The following is a 19,938-nucleotide window of genomic DNA, read 5'->3' on the forward strand; positions in this document are numbered from 1 at the left end:
GGGGGGGGGGATCCCCTCGGCCCCTCAGTGACCGCCTCTTGGGTCTCTTCGGGTGGGACCTCACGGGGGAGGACTTTGGAACCACCTCTGTGGAAGGTTTTGGAAAAAATAGCGGAGAGAAAGGGAGAAAAAAAAAAAAGTCTAAATTTGTTGTTGGAAAACTTTGCGAACCAGTAAGGAATTTTCCAAACTTACGGCATTGCTGACAACCGCCAGGAAGTTCTTACATGTTTCCCTATTTCTGTTTTGCTAATGCTTGAGGTAAAATATTTCTCTTTCAGTTTTCCTTAATATAGCTTCAAGCTAAGGAAACTTACTTAGGAAAGCACAATAGAAATAACAGTGCATTTTTCTTTTTTTTAATAATAGGTTCTTGGTACAAAACCAGAACTATTCCCAAGTATGCCTTTCGGGAGCGTTCAGCTTGATGGTTGCTGGTGTTTACAAGTAGAAGCATAAAAAAGATTGTAAATACTATCACTTAAATTACTGTTCTTGGGCTTTAGTGTCCTCTCTAGAGCAGTTTATCAAGCTTTTCTACATACAGCTATGCAAACTAAGTACTGTAGAATTTAAAGTATTTAAATACAGGAAAATACAATTAATATATGAAAAAACATTATTTAAAAATGCATGTAGTAAAAAATAACGATGTGTTATACTTTTGAAGGTGGTTGTTGGAGATCAGGATGGGGTCATTACATGTTTTGGCATAAAAAAAGGGGAAGCTGTGGTAAGTGGAACTGTTCCATTTTAAAATTTTATTTTTTAAATGTTCTTCCTAATGAACTTTGAAAGTCAGTTTTTATTGACATGGGAAATGAGATACCTGTGGAAGTTGTCTAGGTAGAGCTGTGGACTGATACCTAGCTGTGATAAGGGCGTGCTGATTTCATGCCTGGACAAGCCATAGTCCTCCACGGTTATACAGTCAGATACTAGTGTGTATCATCACAAAAAAAAAAAAAAGTCAGTTTAACACCTTTTGCTCTGCAGCTCAGTTGTGCTTAAGCCTGTGTGTGTACTCAGTTACTGTGACTGGACAAAAACCTGCAATGATTCACTAAGTCACTCACCTTAGGTGATTCTGGCAAACTGATTGCTTTTTATAAGCCTTATGCCCAGCTTAATAAAAATGTATTTTTATTTTTTTTTCTTCTCTTGAGAAGATTCATAGCCAGATCATAAGGACTCTATAGCAATACAAGAAATCTGTGTAGTCTTCTGGAATAAGAATGCAACATGTAAGAGGGAGTGAGTGTGTGTATTGTTCTTTAAAAAAAACCCTCAACACTAACAAACAAAAACCTTACAGCTAGCAGCAGTACTGAAATTTTCCTGTGGATGAATAACAGTGAAATAATAAAGCCTTAGTTTATTGTATTTTACAGCTTTTTATATTTATTGACTTAAAGCTTGATTTCTTTGTGATTCTGAACAGAAATGTACAGATTATTTTTGTCTGCATATAATCCATAGTATCTTAGTTTTGCCAGAGATTGTAAAGCAAACTTACTATCATTTATGTTAAAAGATTACTATAAATACAATGTTGTGATGATCAAAATTGCTTTTCTATTTATAGCCAGTGTTCAAGACACTGCCAGGCCAAAAAATTGCAAGATTGGAGTTGGGAGGAGCTCTTAATACACCACAGGAGAAAATTTTTGTGGCTACAGGATCAGAGGTTAGAGGTTTCACAAAAAGAGGGAAGCAGTTTCTTTCATTTGAAACTAACCTCACTGAAAGCATCAAAGCTATGTAAGTATGACATTTTGCATTTTTGTTCATAGCCGTAGCAGATTGTTAGTTTATGATTTTGTGAAATAATCTTTTTACTGTATTGTGTGCGTGTTGTAGGTAACACTAAGTGCCACTCCAGCTTTAGCTTGTGCCATGGCGTGTAGGAAGAAACTTAGAAAATCATGGTGAAGTTTAGAAAGTGTAGGGGGGGTGGGAGGCGTCTGGAGTCTCTTGCATCGGTGCAAATGCAGGTGAGTGGACCTCGGGTTATTGCCATAGTGTGTCATGTCCATATACCCTTCCTGTAGCAGAACAGGAACAAATATTCTATTTTTCTTTTTGGATCATGATGTAAGATGCTGCCATTTATAAACCAGCTTGAGAAGAATTAATATAATGAAATTATATAAATGAATCTTCTTAGGATTTACGTGAAGACAAAATAGGAAATTTGAGACCTATAGAAATCATACGGTTTTAGCATTCGTAAATCTGCAAGTGGCAGGACATGCATATAGTAAGGCTAAAAGACAATCGCTGCAACTATACTGGGAAATTGCTACAGGAACTGTTTTCTTTTTCTCAGGCATATTTCAGGAGCAGATCTCTTTCTTTGTGCGAGCTATATCTATAACCATTACTGCGACTGCAAAGACCAGCACTACTACTTATCAGGAGATAAAATCAATGATGTTCTCTGCCTTCCTGTAGATAAAGTGAATTGCATTACACCGGTACTTGCATGTCAGGATAGAGTCCTGAGAGTTTTACAGGTCAAAATACTTGCTTGTTTATTTATGTATTGATGCCATAGAATTGGACTAATTCTTAAGGGAATCAGCGTATTAGCATGGCTTAAACATCATAGGGATAAGCATGTTGTGTCTTACTTATTTGTCTATAATGCTGGTACTTTTTTTTTAAAAAAAAGGAAAATCATGATTGTAAATTTGTAAAATGAAGATTAATAAAACCCCTATAAATGGGCTTTGGAATTCATAGGTGGAAGTAGATAACACATTGGTCTAACTAAAAGTGCTCACATAAGGGAATTAAATGTGTAAGTCTTCATCAATTGGAAAATTCTTGCTCTCACAGATTACTGTTGTGACAAACCTGAGTGATATTAAATTAGTTAAAAAATTTATTTGCCAGACAAATTTGCAGATTATTTTAAAAATTAACACATTTCAAGGATCCTATGTTTTATTTATATAAACGTCACTCTGTTTTGGTTCAGAAGTGGTTCTCTCATAGGTATTGGGAGTTTGTATAAATGAAGTGTATCCATTACTATAATAATAATTTTGCTTGTGGGGTTTTGGTTTGGTTTGTGGTTGGTGTTTTTTGGTGGGTGTTTTTGGTTTGTTTGGTGTGGTTTTGTTTGGTGTTTTGGTTTGGGGGTTGGTTTTTTTGTTTGTTTGGGTTTTTTTATAGAACTCTTTCAAGATGGTTCTCCTTGGTTTTAGGGATCTGATTTACTGTACGAAGCAGAAGTTCCTGGACCACCTACTGTTCTTGCTCTAAACAACGGAAATGGGGGTAACAAGATTTTGAATATATGCATAACTAAGAATTGTTAGTTGCACCCATCCATGGATGGATGAGAATATTGAGTAGAGTGCACATAAACTAAGACTGTAGAAGGATGAAGCTTAAAATAGTTTGATCATCCTTCTTGCTAATCAGTTCTAACCTAATAGAAATCACTTTAGCGTGTTAATCTGGTGCTTAATTTAGTTTCAGTTAGATTGTGTGACAGCGACATTCAGAGCTGGTTTGGAAAAGTAGTTCTTGCTTGCTTAAGTCTCAGCACGACATTCACTGTTGGATGTGTGTTCTGAATGAATCTCTTTGTTTCTCTTCTGTAAAGGCAATTTAATAGCCTATTTTTGCTGAAATTTAAGTTGAATGGTTTGTAGGCAGAACTCCAGTGCAGGGGGGGCATTCATACACAGAAGACTGTTAGCCATGAAGAAATTCTCAGAACAGGTGCAGTTTTCCTGTGTTTGTTTGTTTTTAAAGCTTGTTTTTAAAGCTTCCCTTACACAACACTAAAATTAGTATTTTCTTTTTCCCTTTGGTTGTAGAGCGTAACTGCACAATACTTGAATTTTTTTTTTTAATTGGAGTGCTTTATTTTATCGAGTCTAAATTCAGTTTGTGTTTAGGTGATTCTGGAGAAGAAATTGTGTATGGAACTTCTGATGGTAAACTGGGTCTTATCCAGATTAATGGTTCCAAGCCTATACCGAAGTGGGAAATTGGAAATGAAAAAAAGAGAGGAGGTATGTGTCTCAATCTCCCACTCTTTAGCTTTCCAGCGTATCTGAGGCTTTGTTATGAGTATAATAATCAGGAAATCTTATTCATAGATACTTTGGAGGCATTATGTCACTATGTGATATTAATATGAGTAAGCTCTCTTTCGTTGTTCTGATTTTCTTATAAATTCTAAGCAGTTTGTCTTGCTTTGGGTTTTCTGTTCAATATTATTTCCAGTACTTTAGTATATATTTTTTTTATACAGTATTTTTAAAGTGGCGTTTGTAAAATGGTATTGATTCATATATGATTACTTAAGGCTTTTATCATTTTGGTGACTATTTCTAAGTGCATATATATCTCCCAGATTTTTCAGATATTCAGTGGCCTTAAAGTTTCTTCACAGGAAATGTTAGCATCTTCCCTTTTGTTTTTTTTTCTTCTTTTTTTAAAAAAAGACTTAATAAGTGTTTTTGTCTGAAGATGGGATAAGGCTTTCATTAAAGCTCCACAATGAGACTTAACCAATCAGAGCACAGTATGACAGTTTCCCTGTTGTAGCCTTGGTATGATGCTTGCGCAGCATCTAGTGGCCCATGCTCCTTTGTAAAGGAGAAGACCAGAATAGAATATATATGGATATATTTTTTTTAATTTAATTATCTCATAAAAGCTATCGCTAAATTATTTTCTTAAAATGCTTCCTAGTATGTCCTTACTCTTCATATGAAATATGAAGGAGTCATAAAAGTTAAATTCCATCTCGTTTTCCATACTAATTTTTGTTTACAAAATCACTGCTTTTTCCTTCTTCCAGACCTTAACTCTTTCCTGTCCAAGCATAGTTAGTTGTCAGAGGCTGGTTCCGCATGCACTAGTAGTGGATTTGTCCACTGACGTGTCAAGTGGCAGTACCTAGTCTGGGTCTGGCACTAGTCAGAGCCCTCTTGCTGTCACCTTAGCCAGAAATCACAGTTGTCTGTTTACCAATAGCTTTAAGTCAACTGGAGGAGACAAAGACTGCTTGCTTCTTCAACTGGTGAAGTTACAGTAGTGTGGACAGACAAATAGTTCGTCCGGTGAAATGTTTGACGAGGGAGGGTTAAACTGCTCAGAAGTAAGCGAACATCAGAAGGGGTCTCTGTGCAGAGGTTTTCACCAAGGGAACTGTAGTGGTTTTGATTTGGAATTGTTTGCTGTAAAACCCACACAGCAGTACAAATTGTACAAATCTTGAACCTCACGCACAGGAGAGAGAGCCCTCTAGTGGACCCATCCAGAAATGGCATTAATAAAACCTTAAAAGCCGACCAAGAATCTTTCTGCGTAATTGAATGTGGCCTGTGTATCGTTGTGTCATAAAAGAATAAAGACAAAGTGAATGGGTTTGTTTTCTTTTTCATTAGGTATCTTATGCATTGATAGTTTTGACATTCTGGGAGATGGAGTTAAAGAATTACTTGTTGGACGAGATGATGGAGTGCTTGAAATCTATAACTTTGAGAGTGCAGATGATCCTGCCCTTCGATATGATCATGTAAGCCCACGTTCATATTCTTCTTTGCTGGAAAAAATGAATTTAAAAAACCCAAACCACCAGTATTTCAAAACTTAAAGTATATACAAGATCTTTACTACTAGCATGTTTTTAATTTGAGCTCTGTAATGTCGACAATATGAACTTCAAAGCGATATCCTAATATTTAAGAACAAGAAGGTGAGATACTCCTAATTTGAGCAAAAAAGAAAATAGTGTGGAGGGTGTGTTAAATCTGGCTCTGTTGACTGTTGAAGTCTCTCCTGGGTGAAACCCAACACAGTGCTGCTCTGTCAGTGAAAAAGCAACTCTATGCTGTGTATAGTCTGTTTCATGTGTAAAATAATAAATGTAAGCTGTCAGGACTTTGCTGAGCATAATTACTTTGGTTATGAATTGTTTAAAATAGTAGATTTGATCCATAGTGACTATTTTAGCCTTCAGTCAGAATGCTAATTCCTCCTGGAAAAATATTGTCCCTCAGTGTTTTGCATTAAAATGCTTTTTAATGTCTTTGTTATGCAGAGCAGAATTGGAATGCATTTGCTAAAACATCCCGATTTAGCTGCGATAGTCATCAGCTGGCTTACTTTTTTGTAGGTCTAGGTATTGTGCATCTATGTAGGTATTTTGTGATGCAGATAGAAAGAGGAGCACGACCCTTAAAACCCCCACAAAAACCCCAAACTTTTAAAATGAATGCAGTGATACTTCCCTCTGCTTGAATGTATTTATTTGAAGGCTTTATCAGAGAGCATTGCATCAATCCAAGGTGGCTGTGTAGGAAAAGATGGGTATGATGAAATTTTAGCATCCACATATTCAGGTAAGCTTCATATCATTTACTCAATAAACATTGCGTATGATGATGTGATAAAAATTAAGCAGGCTGTGTCATTAAAGCAGCTCACATCTCTTAAAATTTTTGGTCTGATTGGAACCAGCATAATGTTTTGTTGAAAAGATATCTTTTAATTTAATATTTACACTGCAAAAAAATGTTTCCTACACTTAAGCTGTGTTTTTACAGTTTAAGATATTAATATGTTCTGCTGTGTAATGCAGTGGCTGGTTTTTCTCTGGTGTAGACTGCTGCCTAACTGTGATGAAATAATGAGTATGTTTTGTCTGAAGGAATTACTTATGATTTTTTTTGTATTGAAAGTATTGATAGACATGCATATTTTTTTTGTTTCCTGTCATTTTACGTAATTTCCTTCCTTTTCAGCTTCACAGGGCTTTAAATGGGGTTGGTTTTGCTTTTAGTAGAAAATAAATCTTCCCCACGTGAGGCATCTCAGCAGCCGCTCTGTAGGATTCGAGCTATTGGCCTGACTGTCACAGAGGCTGTGATAAACCTGCTGCATGTGTTAACTTCTGGGAGCTAAATTTTGCTAATTCTCTATCTTCAGTTATCTTCAATGCTAAAAAAATTAGCCTACTGAAACATCTTGTATTTAAAATGATGTATTTCGGCAAGATACAATTCTCGGTTATTGAGAAGTAATGGTGTTCAAGTACCTCTTTTAAGTAGTTTTTGGGTGATTAAAAGACTCTTATACCTCACCTTGTGTGAATTGTTTTGGCCACAGTATTATTGCAGCCTATCATACCAAAGTCCTTTGTGGCTTCTTTTCGTGCGTGTGGGAATGTTACAAAGATCCATCAATTGTAGAAGAAAGAAAAAAGCGAAAGCCCATGTTCTCCTCTGGGTTTTCAAAGGTAAAGTCTGGTAGGACGTGCAGTAGACTGAGTTTGGCAGATTTTGGCAGATCAGGAAAAGTGATGCCTAGAGCAGTAAAAGTTACATTTGAAGCCTGGCAGTGTAGGACTCCTGTGGATTTTTTTTTAAAGTTCATGCTCTATTATTGGGCTTTTTTTGGTACTTGAAGTAGATAGGTAAGGAATGTGAAAGATCATGGACATGTCAGCTTTTATGGTCCATTTTATAATAATGCTATCTTGCTGTTTGCATGTATTAGATGGGGTAACTAGAGCTATTAACAGCCATTCAAGTCCACATATTGTACCTGAGGTGTCAGGATATAATCAACTAGTATTTACTTTTATAAGTAAATGTAATTAAGTAAACAAAAAGGTGATTTATTTTTTTTTCACTTCAACTGGCAGTGTTCAGTCTCAAAGCACACTGTGCAACATACAGTTTGCTATAAACACATTGCACAGGGTTTGTTTTATTTTGTTTTCAACTATAGTACTGCCAATTTTTCAAGGTTTTGCCAGGTAAAGAGAGGTGGGAGAAAAATTAAGGTCTCAGTTAAAAACTGCCGCAGAGGGATTTATTGCTTGAAGGACTTAATGAAAAAGAATAAGTAATGTTTTCCAATCTGTAAGTTAAGAATGAAACCCATAAAAAATCATGCTCGGTGTCTAGAGTAATCCTGCAAAGAAAGGATTAAATTTAAGTCTCTATTCTCTCTACCCAGCATCTGGGGCAAAAATCACTCCACACATACAAAAGCTTAGTGTAGACTTTTTGTTATAGCTTATAAGGAATATAAACTTCATATATTGGTTTAGGCTGGCTGACAGGACTGACTACAGAACCTGTCCATAGAGAAGGTGGATCAGGTGAAGAACTAAAATTAAGTCAAGAAATGCAGAGCAAGATTTCATCCTTAAGGTAATTGCACTGGAAAAAAATTTGAATGGAAGACTTGAAATGTTGAAAGCTGAAATGTCATCTTTCCTTCCTATCTCACTGGACTTTCTGTATCGTTAATGTATCTAGCAGTAGATTTAAGCCTTTTCAAAGCAGAAATGAATAGCAGCCTCATTTCACAGTCTCTTTCTGTCTTGCCTCGACGCGGTGATGTCTTAATGCCTTCTTCCTCAGTATCAGCAAGATAAGATTCCCTTCTTCCATGCTGCTTGTAGCTTCTAAATGATGGGAAGAAAGTAGTCTCTAGCATATAGTTCAGTGTGGTTTACTCTTGAAGGGAGAGAGGTTGTCCTTTCCTGTGACTCATAGAAATCCCTTTTGGCAAGGTACAAGGTAGAATCTACGTTTTAATGTGATAGAGTTTGTATTTTATCTTTGTTTTGTATGTGGAAAGGGGAGTCACCAGTCACTTCTGGTTGGAAAATTGTGGACAGACAACAAACATGATTGCCTTGCAAGCTTAATCTACTTCATTTATAGGGTAGCTTTTATAGTTGTTTTTTTAAGACATTGTATGTGTTTTCCTTTTTGTAGGAATGAGTTGGAACACTTACAGATTAAAGTACTTCAGGAACGTGAAAAATACCAGCAGTCTTCTCAATCCAGTACTGCTGTTTCAGCAGTACCTGCGTTTAGTGTGAATGATAAGTTTACTTTAAATAAGGATGATGCTAGCTACAGCCTCATCTTGGAGGTGCAGACAGCTATAGATAATGTGCTGGTACAGGTGAGTGTCTTTTTCTTCTTGTTGCCTTTCTTGATGTATAAATAAAACATTTGGAGACCTTCTACTTTAAAAAGCCGAGTTACGGTATCTTAAGTATGGGTTTTTAAATGTCTGAATTGTTGTAAGAGCAAATTGAAGTGTATAGCCTTGTAATGTTGAAGTAACTGTTTTAAGTGCTTGTTAGGGAACAAATACAGCTTAAACCTTTATGGAACAGAGCAACATTATACTAACTACCAAAATAGATCAAAATGCCTGCTGTACTAGCAGGTTTTTATGTAACTTTTGTGCTTGCTTTTGTATGTCCCTCCTTATTCAAACAGCACTTAACTTACTAAATCTTAAATTTTTCACTTGCCAGTTAAGTACCCTCTGTAGTAGAAAATTAATTTTAGAATGGTGTGAGCCCCCTGTGCACTTTCGGTGTGGAAGAGCATCTGATTTGTGGGCAATTGGTGATAAATATCCCTGCCAAGTAGAGCAGCCTTAGTTAGCTATTCCTCCTCCTGCGTCAGCTGAAATTAATGTTATCTTTGGTAGTCAGAAAGAGTACTGAATTACCTTCATTTGGGACACACACGGGGAGAGGAATTTGTGAGGTCAATTTGCCATAACAAATGGGAGAGAACTACTGCTGGATTTTATTTTTCACTTCTTAATACAAGTCTTATTTATTAAGGATGTTATTAGAGCAATGCTAACCTACAGCTAAACAGCTCTATAGTATCTGCTGTTTCAATAGCTAAATGAGGAATAATGAAAATGTTTGATCTAGCCCTGAACTTAATGTAGAGTTTAGAATTTATAGCTTTTTCTTTAGAGACATATAAAGCAATATCCTCTATTCCTCTGCTGTGAGAAGACAGTAATACTGTTTTAAAAATATCTTTTAGGAAGTATGTTGCGTATTTATCAATGTTTCCTGACACTTCTGTGAAGTTATAAAGCAGTACCAGATCAAGTAATTAATCATTCCAATGCCCTTTAATCTCATTTTTAAAACAGTGTTAGATTTCATTTTAGTTCCAGTGAAAACACATGTAGATGAGAAGTGGTCTCTGTCAGAAGCATTACTGTAACTAAAAGGATCATGAATAATTATGTAATACGATCCTTTGTTTCTTGAATGAAGATTGTAATCCCCCTATTAAAATAGGGAAACAGTTCAGTCGTGAGTATACGTCATGTATACGGATGAAGTATACTTTCATGTCTGAAAGCTGTGAATATACTTTCATGTCTGAACAACAGTTAAACATCCTACACAAAAGTTGTAAGACAGCCACGCAAGAGTTCAGGACTCCATAAGAGAGTGAGAGAAAGATCCTCACGTTACTCTGGGATTAAGTAGTAAGCTGTGTGTCTGTTAGGCTTTTACTTCTTGGATGAAGCACTCATTGCCTCTCCGTTATTAAAATAATTGATGACAGTTAGAGGATAAATGCGTGAGAAGCTACTGAGGAACTCTAAGCTCTTTATTTTTCCTTCCTCCCATGTTCTGCAGAGTGATGTCCCAATAGACTTGCTGGATGTGGATAAAAATTCTGCTGTTGTTAGTTTTAGCAGCTGTGATTCTGAGGTAAGTGAAACAAAAGAGATTACATTTATAGAGATCACATGATGAAAACTCTTAATATTGTATATTAAAAATAGAGTTTGGATGTATGTATTTGTAATTTTAAATGTATTGAGTTAAACTACTCATTTGGTAATTTTGGAGAGCTCAGCTTTGTCAGAGATACTGCAAAATTAGCAGTTAGTGGCAGGTCCTGACATAAGGCAAAGCTAAATATGTGCAAAAGGATCCAGGACCAGCTGCTCTCGTGCTTTTTTTCCTGCCTGATCAGGAATGGGAAAGACACATTCAGAATTGCTGTCTTCTCTGGATTTTCCAGTATCACATATATTTAATTCAAAGTAATTTAGGTGAAGAACATTCTGTTTCTTGCGTACTGTCTCTTAAAAATCGCTTTAGAATATGAAAATTCTGCTGTGTGGGCAGGCATATGTTTAAATGCATTTTTTTATGTAATAATTATAAACTTAAATACTTAAAGAATTACTAAAGATGCTTATGGTGAAGGGGAAAATCCAGAAACTACCATATCATTATGAAAATCTTCTTTAAAGTCTTTTTCCTTATAACAGTCCTCTAAGTATTTTAGTTTTAAGAACTGAATTTGTACATTATTGGTCTAGCCTGAAGCTTTCAGAAATCAACTTGTTATTTTAAGTTTCTTGTCATTCATGATGATTAATTTAGCCTTTTTTTTGGTGTGTTTTCTTACTCATCTTATTTAGGTTTTTGGATGTTGGACTAATGTTGCAGATGCATGGGGCAGGCTGACAGATGCATGCTTCAGATGAAAAATAGATCTCTCTATAATTTTTATGATGGTATTAAAGACCCTTCAATTGATTTCTTTTTATCTATAATTTTTTTTTTAAATTCTACCATCATTAAAATTAATTGGAATACTGAAGAGAACCAAAGATTGCTTTTTGTATTTAACTTTTGTAAAATAGGTGTACATAAATAGCAGAAACTTTACTGTACATGTCTACGGTTAAAACAGACCAGTAGAACTTCTGTGAATCCACAGACCTGTTTTATGTTATTTTTCTGGGTTTTTTTTCTGTTTACAGCCAAATAGCAACTTTCTTCTTGCAACTTACCGATGCCAAGCAAATACTACGAGACTTGAACTTAAGGTAAAATGCTCCAATACATTTTCCATAATTAATTAATGTTTATGTAGATGTCTGCTTAGGAATTGAGTGGAGAGATCTCTACCTGGACAGGCTGCTCAGCGTGAGCAAATGATCCGTCCAGTTTCTACTGCTGGGTTGTTTCCTGAGAACCATCTAATTTGGGCCTTCTGTTCCTCTGTATTTGTCTATAGGGTTTCTAAAGGCTTCTAAAAATGTGTTACTTCAGAGGAAAGCCTGGGGTTCCTAAAATGAAAGCAGTGGGGAAATCAGACTGTGAAAATACTTGATTCTGGAGACAGTATGTGGAACTTAAAGTGGAGAGAGGTGTGGGAAAGAAAGCTCTGGCGCTGTTTGTTCCTTGGAAGTGTTTGAAGGAAGTTATGCTGGGAAGTGACCAGAGAATATAGACTGGATTTGTAATCTGGAAAGGAAGCAAATCCGGTCATTCCATGCCTATTATACTAAAGGCATGTGGATGTTTTGGGGTTTATTTTAATGATCCACCAAATTCACACATTTTGTGGCTACGACCAGGGGAAATAATGAAGGAAATCATGATTAGGAAAATCATCAAGGCAAACAGCACAAGTTGCACCATATTATAATTGAAAGTAATTTACTCTAATTAAAACTTACTTATTTACGTTAAACAACTAGTATCTCTCAACAATGCATCAAATGTGGGAGATAACCTGTTTTGTGGTGAGGTCGCAATAATGGACCTAGTGTGCAGAACTAAGACTCTTATTTCCCAGGTCCCCTGCTTAAGAAATGCTGTTAGTGTGCTTACTGATTCTGAGCAGGTCACTTTATCCCTCTTTGTCTCAGTTCTCGTATTTCAATTTAGGGATATGGCCCTGGTCACCTTTACTATTGAAAATACTAGGTGAAGAGTAAATAACACAAGACAAATAAATCAAACGCATTCATGATACACAAAAAGAAGTTTGTTTGTTTTTTTTCTCTCCCACTGAAAACGTTTATTAACTTGCTGTTGTGTGTCATCCTAGTGCAGTGTGTCATCAAAACGCTGTACTATCACTCTTGCATTTGGATCCTGATGTGATGGATTCTATCTGCACAGGTTCTACTGCCACCTCGCTGCAGTACATGGAAGATCTCCAGTGATCCTGCCATGTGGAGTTCATTCTCTTTTTGTATTTCATCTGTGCACGTGCAGGCGATACAACTTCTAAGTCTTGGTGATTTTATTTCCAAAGAGAACTCCTTACTAACTTATTTTTATTAAAAACATTGAAGCGGGTGTCTTCCTGCAAAACACTGCTTTTTGAGTTCTGAGACCCTATAAAACAGGGGACATAATCAAGGCTGTAAAGCAAACCTATACTTGAACTCCAGTCTGCTCTTTTGTTTGTTTAAAGCTCTTTCAATACCTCCTCTGCCTACTTTCACGGCTGTGTTGGTGCTGTAGGTGGGACACTCCTGTTTCTTGTCAGTTCTGTGTGAGTGGCAGACTTCTTAGTGCAGTCTGTGTAACTGATCTCAGCAGAGAAGTCATTGATGCATTGCTGTGTCCTCAGAGGTGTGGAGAGTGTGTACTCTATCTTGAATGTGTTTGTACATCCTGCTTGTTAGGTATTCTGAGACTTGAACTTAAATCTGGCCTCTTGCTTTTCCAAAAATAGCTCGGGAAGAACTTTGATTGCTTTGAAAAGATGAATGTGTATTTTGAAATTCAGTGTTACTTGTCTGAATTCTTTGATCTATTCTTTGCTTCCAACTGCAACTGAATATGTTTTTTCCTTAATTAAAGAAAAAATGGGGCCGCTGAAGAATTAGAAGCAAGTTACAGACTTTTTATTTTAGCTAATTAGAAAGTAAATTAGCAGGTTTTAATTTCCTAATGTTTCATTCATCTAATATAGCAATACTTCATGGGACACTACTTCACCTTGTTTTAAAACATTTGTGATCTGCTCTATTTATAGTGGCACTATCAAGTAAATACAGTACTTTAAATATTCTTGAAGTACAACAGTCCTTCTTTAATATATTTGGAATAGCCACCAATTTTCAAAACCATGCTAAGTTAATCTTTTGCCTTTTGTTCTTTTTTGTGGGTTCTGCTTTTATTTCTGCAGGTTCGATCAATTGAAGGACAGTACGGGACACTTCAAGCATATGTAACTCCAAGAATTCAACCAAAAACCTGCCAAGTTCATCAATATCAGATTAAACCACTTTCGCTTCATCAGAGAACTCATTCTATTGACCATGACAGGTATTTGCAAAGAAGAATGAATGCCTTTTTCACTTGAAAAACTGACACAATTCAGTTCAAACAATGCTTACTCTATAATCTTAAGTATGTAATTTCTAACCCCTAACCTACAACTTTGAGCCTGTAGTTCCGTTTTGTGGGTTTTCTGACAGAAAATGCGCATTTAATGGGTGCCTGCTTTCCTTGCTCTTCTTTATCCTTGTTTTCAGGTTATTTTTCATTTTACTGACCTGGATTATAGTGCAACCCTATGTGTTAGTAGAGCTGAGGGTGTGGTAGAAAGGAAACTCCCCTGTGTCAGTAACCGCAGCCTTCTCAGTTTCAGCCTCCTTCTCCTCTCCACCCTTTTAATGCAATTCTTTCCCACAGCAAATTTGGCTCCAAAACTGAGCCAAGACTTCTTTTGCCCCTTGTCTCTTTGTTAGGAACCTACTATTTCATGCAGTTTCTACTTGATTTTTCCCCACCCTCCAGTAACATCTTGTATTGCTTGCTTCAACACAAAACTGAAGGAATGATACCAAATGCTTTTACTTAATGTGCAAATGAGCTCCGTTATGCCTCGTTCTTGATGTAAATGCTATGTCTGTGGTTTACAGCATGGGAGACTGTTGAGGCTCCTAGTCGTATTTGCTGTCTTGTCAGTTACGTACCTTAACCATAAGTTTCGGGTTTAACAACTTGAAACGGGATATGTCAAAAACTTCCAGCTAGTTTCTTACCCAGTTCTAACATGCCTACTATGAGATAAAACTTGAATGTATGCATAGCTTTTTGTCTTGAAATACAGAAAAATAGCTTTGTTCTGTAATACATAACTACTTAGCAAGATATCTGACTCTTTACAGGGTGTTGATTAAAAGGAAACCACCACATGGAACTAAGCTTTTTTCGTACGGATAACCCGTGCACTGACAGTGCCCCTCCTTCATAACTGTTAACCTTTTTTCTTTCTTTTTTTTTTTTTTTTTATTTCATAATATCAAAGACCCATGAATGCCCTTACGCTCAAAGGCCAGTTCAGTTTTGCTGAAATTCACTCCTGGGTTGTGTTTTGCTTGCCTGAAGTGCCTGAAAAGACTCCCGCTGGAGAGAGTATCACCTTTTATTTTCAGAACACCTTCCTGGGTACGCAGCTTGAGAGTACTTACAGGTAAAGTACAATTACTAAAGCGCAGTGTGACTATGTTGGGGCTGTTGTCTTTTTCATTCTTGACCAGTCTACAAGTGCCGTTTCACGCACATACCACTGCTCACCTTTCCACCCCTAACCCCATCAAAACTCCCATTAAGGAGAAGAGGAATCTTTCTTAAAACGGATTGTCAAACATTACTGGGCTGAACGCTACCCAGTAATGATGCAATCTGTAACTTGCGTATGGGTTTTCTTGAAGTTGATGCAAAAAATTGCTGGGGAGGAGAGCCTTGATATGATTTTAAGATGGTGGCTTGCTTTTAGAATTTAAAGAACCTAGCTATGCTGAGATTATTTTGTAATGCCTGTTGTTTTCTAACTTCCTTTTTTTTTGTATTGAGGAGCAGAAATAACTTAAAAGGCATTTAATATTCATGCTAACAAAAATGTGAATAAACATTAAGCTGAAAACCTTCTTTTTCTGCAACTTGTATTGGGCAAATGTTATTTGTGTGTTCAATACTCTGTTCGCAAATCCGTTAGTTATATCTTCCTTCAGCAAATTATGTACGTCCGCCTGAAAATGGAACTGTAAAGTGGGGAAAAAAATTAATTGTTGTAATTGTACAGATTCCAACCTGCTCCCAGCCTACCATACAGGTTGTCTACTCATAATGTAGAAAGTTGGTGGGTGGTGTATATTGGGGGGGAAGGGGAAGAGTGTTTTTTCTCACTTCTGGTATCGAAGCTTGTTGTTTGGCTTCAAGGTATCGCAATGATAAAACTTAGGAGGAATGAATACAGGCAGAGATCTTGCTTGTATAACCTTAGTGCCATATAATAAAGATAACTGCTTTGTGTATACCTGAGATTTGTGTATATTGCTTTGTCTGATTTACTGGAGCAAACTGTTCTCTGACAAGATTATACTGGGAATAGGAAAGGAGGAAATAGCATGTGTCTGTGTACAGCCACCTGATAGACAGAGAATCATTATCACGTTTATAGAGATTGCTTTCTTTAATTTGGGAATTAATTTACAGGCCTTCTGTTTTAAGGTAGGGACAAATCTAATGTGCATGTGTGTGTTTAAGTTTGTTCATTTGAAGTTTTTCTTCCTTTATAGAAAAGGTGAGGGATGTTTTAAGTCTGACAACATTTCTACGATATCCATCCTAAAAGATGTGCTTTCCAAAGAGGCTACTAAAAGGAAGATTAATCTCAACATATCGTATGGTAAAACTTTCTTCTCTATTTTTTTGTCCTTGACTTAATTTTATATTCTTATAAATTGAATATTTAGTATTCATTTGCTTGTTGGGTTTTTTTTTTCTTCCCTACTAGACGTAAATGAAGAATCAGTGAGGCACACATTAAAGCTTATCCACCCTAAATTAGAGTATCAGCAGCTGTTGGCCAAGAAGGTTCACTTAATAGATGCTTTGAGAGTAAGTATCTGAAGTCCCGTGGAAGGATTTTTATGGGGGATTATGTTGTCAGATGCCAAGCTGTATGGCTCAGGTCAGATCTGTGTCATACTGCTATCTGTTCCGTTTCAGTTCCCAGGACGTGTATTTTAATTAATCTCAGAAACAGACTTCTGCAAGGAAAATTCCCATTTGTACCATATAACTAGCGAATAACATGTAGGATTACTGACTGATGTTGAGGATGCTTAAATCAGACAGTAGAAGGCAGCCAGCTTTATCATCTAATGTTCTCTTTTTGCCCACTGTTGTTTTCCAGTTCCTTCTTTGTCTCTTTCCAGTAACTTGAAAAGTTTGTTTAGATCTGGGGATGATTATCCAGGCCAGATGGCGACTTCCTTGCTTTGGAACTTCATCCCAGTGTCTCGTAATTTCTGAATTACCTGCTTTTTAATCTCTTGCTTAATATGTTCCTCAACAGTTAGTCTTTGGGAGGTACCGGTTAGGCAGCGTGTCTCAGTTCTTGGACTTTTTCCAGCAACCAGGATTTTACTGTCAAAAACCCGCTATCGTCTCTCTTGGTTTTTTGTTGGTTTTGGTTTTTTTTTTTTTGAAGGGGAGGGGAGATTCAAATGGACAACCAATTCTCTCTTGTCCTTTGGGGGAATCAAATACTAGTCGTTAGAACTCTTTAGTTGGTAGAAATACTGAGGACCAATGAGCATAGTGTGTATCTTTATTATCACTAAAAGTAAAGTATTTTACTTGGGCTTGACTTGGCAAACCAGGGAGGCAAAGAATAATAGAGAATTTATTCTTAATGTGTGTTACTTTTGTGCAATAATAATGATGTTGCGCATCGTGCTTGTTTTAGGCTTTTTTTTAAATGGCAAATCTTCTTTGACAAATTTTTTTGACAAAATTTTTTGTCCTTCATTTTTTGGGTAATAACTTATCCATAGGCAGTAAAATAATCCAGTGATTGATGAAAGCTGTTATCCCAGCAGACTGACAATGCATAGCATAATTATATTTCATCTAGAAAAGAGCAGTCTTTCTGTGGGGGTAAAAAGATCTATACTATTGACCATCTTAAATTGGTCTGACGGTAGACTGGGGCATTTTAGAAGAGACAACTTTTTGCTGTCACGATAGGAGTGATGCTCTCAGAGTTTACTTTTGCCTTCCGACTTCAGCATGTACTATACCTTTTAGAATTATTCTAAAAATGAAGACATGGTGAAGGCTTTGAGCCTTCCTTAGGCTTGATTCTGTAGGGGCTGGGCTGTGGCGTGATCCTGTGCTGGCAGTACTCGGATCTGGAAGCTGTAATACACAGGATTTTGAGCATCGTAGTCTATGAAGTGACAAGTAAATTCTGGCATTTCGTTAGAAGACTAGAAAATGAGGCGCTTTGAAAATAACTCTTGCTAGTTTAGAAGGGGATTGTCGCTGAAGTACTTCCTCCTGTCAGACTCAAGCTTAATTTCTTCTTACTTTAATGCTCATGTTACTTAACTGCTGTTAATTCTTATGATTTAAAATGTCTTTGAGGAATTACAAGTTCATGAAGGAAATGTGGACTTCCTGCTACCAAAATACCGCAGCATTTTGGAAGAGGCAGATCAGCTGCTTGAGGAATACAAGAGACAACCTGCACATCTCGAGAGACTTTATGGTTTGTTGATCAATTGAACTTTTTATTTAAATGCAGCTTAATGTCCAGAGAGCCCGCTGGATGTGACTGAGATAGTTACAAAGTCAGTATTAGCAGAATTGAAATAATTCGCTAAGTGGGTACGCTTGGGTAGCGTCAGGACAGCAATAGGTATGTAAGTATGTATGTCTCTCAGGTCGTACCGCCAAGGCTGCATATTTACACAGTGGTTTTGATCATAAAAATCTGAAGTTAAGGATGAGGCGCATACTGAAAATGGTTTGTATGCTACTACAAACTTGGAGTAACTCTCCAAAGTTTCTCAAGAATTGTTCACCTGAGAGCTTCTAAAATTGATTTGATGTCAGAAGCGTATCACTGAGACTGAAAATACCAGGATTATATGCAAGTGACTTCTCTACTTTTTGTTTAATAGACAGCTTTTTATATTCGGATGATCTTTGCTTTATGGACATAATTAAGGATTATATTCGAATTCAGGAAGGTGTTTAAGAATATATACAAGTTAAATGAGTGATTAAGTTCTGAGTGGTTAAGTTTTGCAAAACGTCGGAAAACCAGAAAAATGCAGAGGAGGTGGGGAGGGAGACTCATAGAAGATGATCTAATTTAGTGAAGGAAGTTCCGTAGCCGCCTCTGGTGTTCCCTATACACCTCTCAGCTCAGAGAATCGCTGCCAGACACCAGCTTTACTAAGCCGGTGTATGTACAGCGGAAGCAGAGGCCTCGTTGCCCATCCTGTGATAGTTCTCTCTCTTTAGCGTTCCAGATGTGGGTAATGGGAAGGCAGAAACACTCACTTTGGAATGAAGCTGGAACCTGAGCTGTTCTAACAGAGTTTTGGGTTTGTTTGAAAGTAAATCGTTGTTTAAAATCTGAAGTTTAAAGAGAGTCTTGTCTCTAAACCCAGAATCAACTTGAGTAGTTGGTACTTAATAATGAGTTAAAAGTAGAGATGCCTCGTAATGAAAACAAAGCGAATAGTAAGTCCTGGGATTTTACCTTTGCAGGTATGATCACAGATCTCTTCATCGATAAATTTAAATTCAAAGGCACCAATGTGAAAACTAAAGTTCCTCTTCTTCTGGAGATTCTGGATGGCTGTGATCAAGATGGACTGATTGCTTTTTTTGAGACTGCAGCTTGACAAGGGGAAAGCAATCATTTTCTTTTTTTTTTTTTCTTTTAAAATCGAGGCATTCACTGTCAAGTCCAAAACACTAAGAAAAACACTTTTACTGTCATTTCTAAGATTTTACTTGTATTTATTATCAGATTGAATACAGTAGTCAACTTTTGTTCACATAAACTTGTGTATGTTAAATGTGCGCAACTTTTTACGTATAGAGTTTTCTTCATAGCTAAAGAAAACTTAATCAGATGTAAATACCAACTCAATCCCCTTTTCGCAAAAATGTTTTCAGTGCTGTTTTAAGACCAGGTACGAGCGGTTTAAGAACGTATGGAGAAACTGGTTTAGAAGAAATCTGTGCTAAACCACGCAGGACTGCGGGCTGTGCCTGCTGCCCCGAGCGGGCGGTGCGAGGATGAGAGGGTACCAGGATCTCGCCACACTCGATGGAGCTGCCGTGTGCCTGGGAGAAGTGTCTGTGGCTTTTAGAGTGGCGGTGGTTGTAAAGCCCCGTCTCAGCTCTCCGTTAGAGAGCGGGTGGCATTAAACCTCCTCTGCGCCTCCTGTTTCCTCGTCCTTCATTTCCGAGCTCCGCCTGAAATTCCCGAATTGGAAAGCTGGAGTCGTTCCTTCCCGCCGCCTGCCCTGCCGGGCTCC

At 37.0% G+C, this 19,938-nt stretch overlaps 1 protein-coding gene across 1 annotated transcript; it reads left to right on the forward strand.

Moving 5' to 3' along the window:
- The first annotated feature begins 252 nt into the window (after positions 1-252).
- Positions 253-19,304, forward strand: BBS7 (Bardet-Biedl syndrome 7). The gene is made up of 18 exons (XM_009887895.1): positions 253-261; positions 671-733; positions 1,586-1,761; positions 2,330-2,516; positions 3,213-3,285; positions 3,915-4,031; positions 5,415-5,545; positions 6,287-6,371; positions 8,087-8,189; positions 8,763-8,955; positions 10,460-10,534; positions 11,602-11,667; positions 13,770-13,909; positions 14,898-15,062; positions 16,171-16,280; positions 16,389-16,492; positions 18,026-18,149; positions 19,160-19,304. The coding sequence occupies exons 1-18, from the start codon at positions 253-255 to the stop codon at positions 19,294-19,296; spliced, it is 2,058 nt and encodes a 685-aa protein (XP_009886197.1). The 3' UTR covers positions 19,297-19,304.
- The last annotated feature ends 634 nt before the right edge of the window (positions 19,305-19,938 follow it).

Source organism: Charadrius vociferus, unplaced genomic scaffold, assembly GCF_000708025.1.
Source record: "Charadrius vociferus isolate BGI_N301 unplaced genomic scaffold, ASM70802v2 scaffold806, whole genome shotgun sequence".
Lineage (NCBI taxonomy): Eukaryota > Metazoa > Chordata > Aves > Charadriiformes > Charadriidae > Charadrius > Charadrius vociferus.

Excerpts from the sequence above, each read along its gene's own strand:
- BBS7 (XM_009887895.1), top strand. Across the intron at positions 5,546-6,286 it reads CTGCCCTTCGATATGATCAT|GCTTTATCAGAGAGCATTGC; the intron begins GTAAGCCCACGT and ends ATTTATTTGAAG. Across the intron at positions 18,150-19,159 it reads ACATCTCGAGAGACTTTATG|GTATGATCACAGATCTCTTC; the intron begins GTTTGTTGATCA and ends TTACCTTTGCAG.